Source organism: Chinchilla lanigera, unplaced genomic scaffold, assembly GCF_000276665.1.
Source record: "Chinchilla lanigera isolate Chin_1 unplaced genomic scaffold, ChiLan1.0 scaffold00036, whole genome shotgun sequence".
Classification (NCBI taxonomy): Eukaryota; Metazoa; Chordata; class Mammalia; order Rodentia; family Chinchillidae; genus Chinchilla; species Chinchilla lanigera.
Window position 1 is genome coordinate 203,218 of NW_004955437.1, and position 6,763 is coordinate 209,980.

General features: G+C 47.2%; 1 protein-coding gene across 2 annotated transcripts in view; it reads right to left on the bottom strand.

The window, feature by feature from the left end:
• Window positions 1-4,345: 4,345 nt before the first annotated feature.
• Window positions 4,346-6,763, bottom strand: part of Gpank1 (G patch domain and ankyrin repeats 1) — a 3,812-nt gene continuing 1,394 nt past the window's right edge. For both annotated transcript variants that reach the window (XM_005389352.2, XM_005389351.1), the window contains exons 3-4: window positions 5,856-6,474; window positions 4,346-4,962 (exon numbers count right to left, since the gene is read on the bottom strand). In XM_005389352.2, the coding sequence (XP_005389409.1) occupies window positions 4,518-4,962; window positions 5,856-6,474 (1,064 nt within the window). In that variant the 3' untranslated portion in view covers window positions 4,346-4,517. The remainder of the gene's footprint in view (window positions 4,963-5,855; window positions 6,475-6,763) is intronic.

A 6,763-nucleotide genomic window follows, 5' to 3' on the forward strand; every position in this document is an offset into this window, starting at 1 on the left:
CTAAATTTCTTGTAGAATTCAGCAGTGAATCTGTCAAGGCCTGGGCTTTCCTTTGTTGGTATGTTTGTTTTGTTTTGTTGTTTTTGGTCTTTTTGAGACAGGGTTTCACTCTGCAGTTCAGGCTGGCCTTGCAGCAATCGTTCTACCTAAACCTTGTTGGTAGGTTTTTAATTACATCTTCAATTTCATTGACTGATACTGGTTTATTTAGAATTTTGTTATTTTGGTTTGGTTTGTTGTTTTTTTTTTTTCCAGTACTGGAATCAAACTCATGACCTCGCACTTGCCAGGCAGGCGCTGTGCCACTGAGCTAAATCCCCAGCCCTATTTTGTTTCCTTTTTTGTTATGGTTGATACATTGTGTCAACTTGGGGAGTCTAGAGGGTTGGCTAAGTGACTCAGGTGTTCTGCATCTTGGGGTAAAAAGGACATGCCCTTAGCCTTCTGGGATGTTGCTTATTGTGTTAATTTGAAAAGCTTAAAAGGTTAACTATGTGACTCAGAAGGGAGCCAGGGTGCTTACTTTGTATTCACCCTGAGCCAGGGCAAGAGGAAGGCATGCAGAGGGTGTGGGTGTAGAGGACCACCCCCATGCCCCGAGAGCAGGTAGACTGCATAAAAAAAATTTTTTCAAGGATGGGTTGCTAGTTCTTCGGAGGAGCTCCAGTCTCTGCCTTCACCTTGGTCGTCTCCTGGCTTCTGGTGCAGACTGTTTGGCTTCCACCTGGGACTTTTCAGCCTTCTGGTGTTGGCTCTCTGGCCTTCCTCATAAATTCTTCAGCATTCTGTCACAGACCCATCAGCCCTTTGATACAGACTTGCACAGACACTGCAGTGAGCTCCAGGCCCCGGGCTCTTCAGTCTCCGGCATGCAGACAACCTCTGCGTGCTTCCTCATCCAACTCTGTAGCTGACCATTGTAAGCCAAACTTACAATTTCTTACACATCTGTATATCTTGTGTTATATCTGTTTCTCTAGTAAACCCTAACTGATACAGTTTTTGAGACAGGGTCTCACTATGTAGTTCAGGCCAGCTTTGAACTCACTACATAGCCTTAATGGGCCTTGAACTCATGGCAATCCTCCTACCTCAGCCTCCAGAGTACTGAGATTACAGGTGTATGCCACCACACCTGGCAAGAAGTTTTATATCTTCTTGGTTTAGCTTTGCTAATTCATATGTATTTAGGAATCTGTGCATTTCTTCTGTGTTTTACTTCTCATCAGAATACAGATTCTTGAAGTAGGTATTGATGATCTGAATATCTGTAGGATCTGTTATGACTTCAACCTTTTCATTCTTTGTTTTTTGCCTTACTGAGACAAGGTCTCACTATGTAATTCAGGCTGGCCTTGAACTCACTTTGTAGCCCAGGCTGGCCTCGAACTCACAGCTATCCCCCTGCCTCAGCATCCCAAGTGCTGGGATTACAGGTGTGCATCATCATATTCAGCCTTTCACCTTTTTCATTCTTAATTGCATGGATTTGAGTCTTTCCTTTTTTTGAGAAGGTTGGCTAAGGGTTTGTCAATTTTATTTAACCTTTCAAAGAACCAACTATTCATTGATTCCTTGTATTGTTTTCTTAGTCCCCATTGCATTAATTTCTGTTCTGATGTTTATAACTTCCTCCCTCATACCAGCTTTGGGCTTCACTTACTTTTCTCTTTCTAGAAGCTTGAGGTTCAACATTAGGTTGTTTGAGCTCTGTTTTTCTGAAATGGGAATTCACCACTATAAATTTTTGTCATAGGACTATTTTCATTTCATCTCATAAGTTCTGGTATATTCTATTGGCATTATCACTTAATTATAGAAACTAATTTCTTAATTTCATCTGTGACCCATTGGTTGTCAGGAGGGTGTTAATTTCCATGTGCTTATGAAGTTCTTGTGGCTTCTTTTGCCATTGATTTCCAATTTCGTTGCACTATAGTCTGATGATAATCACAGATAATTTCAATTCTTTTGTATTTACTTAAACATGTTCTATGAGCTAGTATGTGGCCTCTTTTGGAGAATGTACCATGTGCAGCTGAGAAGAATGTATATTCTGATGCCATGACATGAATAACTCTGTAGACATCTACTAAGTCCATTTGTTCACAAGTTTGGTTCAGTTCTGATATTTCTTTGTTGACTTTTTGCCTAGTTTATCTGTCTATTTGTGACAGTAGAGTATTGAGGTCCCTTATTACAACTGTACTAGTACTTATTTGATTTTTCATGCCTGTTAATATTTCCTTCATACAGCTGGGTGTGCTGGTATTTGGTACATATACATTGATAATTATTATCACTTCCTCTGTGATAAGGATCATTTACAAGGATGTAATGACCTTCTTTGTCTCTCCTAATCAGTCTTGGCTTAAAATCCACTTTGTCTGCAAACATAATAACTACCCTTAATTTTTCCTGGGTTCCTGTCACAAGGAATATTGTTTTCCATCCTTTGACTTAGAATCTATGAATTTCTTTTTGAATTAAATGTGTTTCTTGTATGCAGCATATTATTGGGTCTTTTTTGTTTGGTTTTGTTTTGTTTTTTTGTTTTTTTTTTCTGGTACCGGGAATCAAACTCACAACCTTGGGCTTGCCAGGCAGGCTCTGTGCCACTGAGCTAAATCCCCTGCCCTGGGTCTTGCTTCTTGATCCATTCTACTTAAGCAATCTGAGTCTTGGCATGCCAGGAAGAAAAACTGATTAGAACAATTATAATACCCTCACTAAAGCAGTACAACCACCAATAACAATAGCATCAAACATAGCCTAGAAAATGACAAACTGTGGTAACAGTAACTATTAATTTGCCACCTTTAACTGTATGAACTATATTTATGGTTATATAACAAAATCTAAAACCAGAAAAAAATAAATAAAACAAGCCAGAAAATTGTATACAGTAAATATGCCCTCAATATGGTGATTTTACCCTCAGGGGAGAAAATTTAAAAGGAGTTGGGGGGAAAAATAGAGAACTAGAAGAGGAAGAAATTAAAAGTAAGGCTGGAGGACAAGAGATTACTTGAACTTTGGGAAACTAGTAATGAAGACAGGTGGGAAAGAGAAGGAAGAAATAAAAAAAGAACAAAAAAATCTAGAAATAATGTTCACATTCATGTAAAAACAGGAACAAACAATTGAGAGAAAAAAAGAAAAGAAAAAATAGGAGGGCTAGGGATACAGCTCAGTGCCCAGCACCTGCCTGGCAAGCACAAGGTCCTAAGTTCAATTCCTGGCATCAAGAAAAAAAAAGTCCACCTCAGGTGATGTCTCTGCTGTCACCGGTAGACAGTGTGGGCAGACAGAGCCCAGATCCATGCTGCCTAGTCCCAGCAAGCCAGCCATACATTTACGGTGGGGTAGTGGATAATCCCAGCAAGCCCGCTCCTTTAGTCCCACTGAAGGCTGTGGCTGGAACCGCTTTGTTCAGCCTGCAACACTCCTTGACCTCCTGCTGAGCTGAACTCAGTCCCACCTCATCCTGCATCCTGACACTGGGAGCTGCTAGATGGACCCAGCCTGCAGCTGGTGAGTTCCAAGCTCAGTTGGCCCCTTTCCACGGTGGCTACCGGCCATTCCTTTCCTGGGGGATGTCTAAACCAGGGTAACTCACCAGCCACTGCGGTCCACCGCACCCACTGCTCCATTCCACCCGTGTGTTTCTCTGTCGAGGCTTCTGGGGTCGCCAGTAGTCACTGTGGGTCTGCAGCTTCAGGCCACCCTCCCAAGCAGCGAGTCAGGGCTCAGAGAGAAAGTGCCACTTGGCAACTCCTTCCTCTGCGTTGGAGTCTCTCTTCACTTTCCCTGTGGGCTTCAATTCTTGCTCAGGTCCACTTCTTCTCTTTCTCACACTGGATTCCAGCATCTGGACACTGCATTGTAATATTTGATATCATGACTTCCTCCTTTCCAGCTGAGTCCCTTCGGCATTTCACTGTTGTTTTGAATGTACTGGGCGTCAAATACAGGTCCCCCACACTGAGCTAATGTTCTAACCCTTTTGAGACAAGGTCTTGCTGAACTGCCCAGGTTGGGCTCAAATTGGTGACCCTCCTGCCTCAGCCTCCCAGAATGCTGGAATTACAAGCATATACCACCAACCTGGCTGTTTGTCAAATCAGTGACTGAAGTGGTCAGAGGGCCCTCCTGGGAGAGGTGTAAATTCCTGGTAAAGGGGTTTGGAAAAGGTGGGGCACTCCCAAAAGAGTTTAGGACTGGCAGGAAATTACCATGCCATTGCACAGGCTGCCTCTTCCGGCTCCGGGGAGATGTACATGTGGTCCCCACTTCTGTGAGGCTTCCCCATACCAGCTTTCAGAGAAGTAAGTAAACCACAAGCGAGGGTGAAGGTTGATTTATTTTTCAACGGTCAGCAGCTGTCTCCCAAGAGCAGAGACTACTGATTAAAACATGAAGGTTTGGCACCTGGGTAGATCCCAGGAAGTAGAAAAGTGCTCATGTCAGAAGTCCAAGTTCAGACCTCAGCAGCAGATCAGAGTCAGACTTCACAGTCAGAACTCTAGGTTCATGTACGTCCTGAGATCCCGCTCCCAGGCCCTGTCTTTTTCCTCCTGCCTTCTGTTCTCCCTCCGGCTCAGCGTGGCCACCCGAAGGGCTCGCTCTCGCCCAGACACAGCCCGGGGATCCCGAGCTGGGAAGTGTGTGACTCGAGGCTGTGGTGCTGGTCTGTAGCCCAGGCCTTCCTGGTCCCTCTTGAGGACCGTGGGGATAGGGTTGGCACGGCCTTCACCCCGGGGCCCCAGCCCCATTCCTGGCTCCCAGCCTCCCTTCAGCAGCAGCCTGAAGCCAGGGCTGGATGTGGGTACCCCAAGGGAACCGCCAGGGGGGCGAGGACCCCTGACTAGTGACAGCAGGTGAGCGGTGGATGTGCAGTGGTTGGAGTCTTCGAAGTAGGCATCACAGGTCTCACAATACTGGGGGACGGGGGAGGGGGCCCTGCAGAGAAAGAAGAAAAGGGTTAAGGGCAGAGGAAGGGAAAGGGAGACTTGAGGCCTCAGAAGGGGCTAGCAGGAGGGGGGACAGGACCCTTCCAGCTTTTTGTTTGTTTTTTTGAGACAGGGTTTCACTATATAGTTCAGGCTGGCCTTGAACTCACTTTGTAGCCCAGGCTGGCCTCAAACTCACAGTGACCCACCTGCCTCAGCCTCCTGAGTGCTGAGATTACAGGTGTGCACCACCACCAGCGGCCAGCTACCTTCCAGTTTTGTTTTTCTCATACTGGGAATCACACTCAGGACCTCACACTTGCCAGGCAGGCGTTGTGCCACTGAACTATATCACCGGCCCCTTCCTTCCAGGTTTTCTGCTAAATAACAAACTGCCTTCCTCCGTACTCAGCACTACCATTTTTGTTTTTTGTTTTGGTGCTGGTGATCTAGCCCATGGCCTCTTGCAAGCTAGGCAAGCTCTCTACCACTGAGCTACACTCCCAGCCTTCCCCACTTAGCCATAAGGGGCCCACAGGGGAACAGTGGGAAAAAGAGTTGGTAACCAAGCCTCAGAAGCTTTGGACAAGCGTAGAATAATGACGATAGCTGTTCTAGCACTTAAATAGATTGACCCATTTATTTCTAACAACTGGCCCATGAGAAAGGTGCATATTTCCCCCATTTCTCAGAAAAGGCAACAGACAGACATAAGGTTGTTTCCGAGTTTGTGGGGTCAGGATTTAAATCCTAGGAGCTCCCACCCATAACCACTCTACTGTACTACCTTAACACTGGAGAACACAGAGAACCCTATAGCTGTTTCAGGGCTGTTCCTGGTGTGGGGCAGCTAGAAAAGCAGAATGCCCAGGAAGATGGGTATGGGTTAAGGCTCCCCCTTACCGGTTCTCTGGGCGCCTAGTCTCTCCATGGCTCTCCCTGACCACACGGGCCACCTCGGGGAAGCCTGCTTCTTCAGCCAGCTGAGCAGCATCCCTGCCCCCCAGCTCACAGACTCCCACCCAGGCAGCCCCCCGGCCCAGGAGATAGCGCACAGCGGCTTCCTGGCCGGCCCGGGCAGCACACATCAGGGGAGTCCACCAGAAAGCGTCCCGAGCATTGATATTCCCTCCAGCTCCCCCTGCCTCAAGGGGCTCCAACAGCCTTCGAAGTTCTGCCACGTTCCCATCCTGGGCTGCCTTCAGTATCCACTGGGTCATCTTGTCCTCGTCTACAAAGGCTCTCCCCTGTCCATGTCTTCCTGATACTCCTGCTTCTGGTGTTGCTTCCCTCATCACTCTTCTTTTCTTCTTCTTTCTCTCCTGGGCGCGCTCAGGCTGAGCTCTCTGGGGTTCAGGGGCAGTGGTCTCGTCCACAATCAGGGACTCATAGAAAGCCCTGGCTGCAGCCCCATCCAGGGTGGGCTCCGGCTCCTTAGGCTGCAGCTGTTGCTGCCCATCCTTCCAGAGGTCACTGGGGTCAGAGGCTGGGGTGAACGTGATGAGTGAAGGCCTGGACATGGCTTTGGAAGAAGTGGGAAAACGAAGACTAAGTAAGGCCACGTAAGGTAAGGATGAGCCAGGTAACCCCAGGCACCTCTACCATGGCCTCTATGGTGAGCAGCGCCACCTCCAGGGGCCTCTTGGAATGAGGAAAATTAGAAGAAAAAACACCCTCCTGCCCCAAAACTGATGCCACGACTTTAATAAAGAAAACTGTGAAGAGCTAGGCATGTGGCTCAGTGGTGGAACGCTTGCCTAGCGTTCAAGGGCTCTGGGTTCCATCCCCAAAACCGAGAGAGAGGGGGGAGG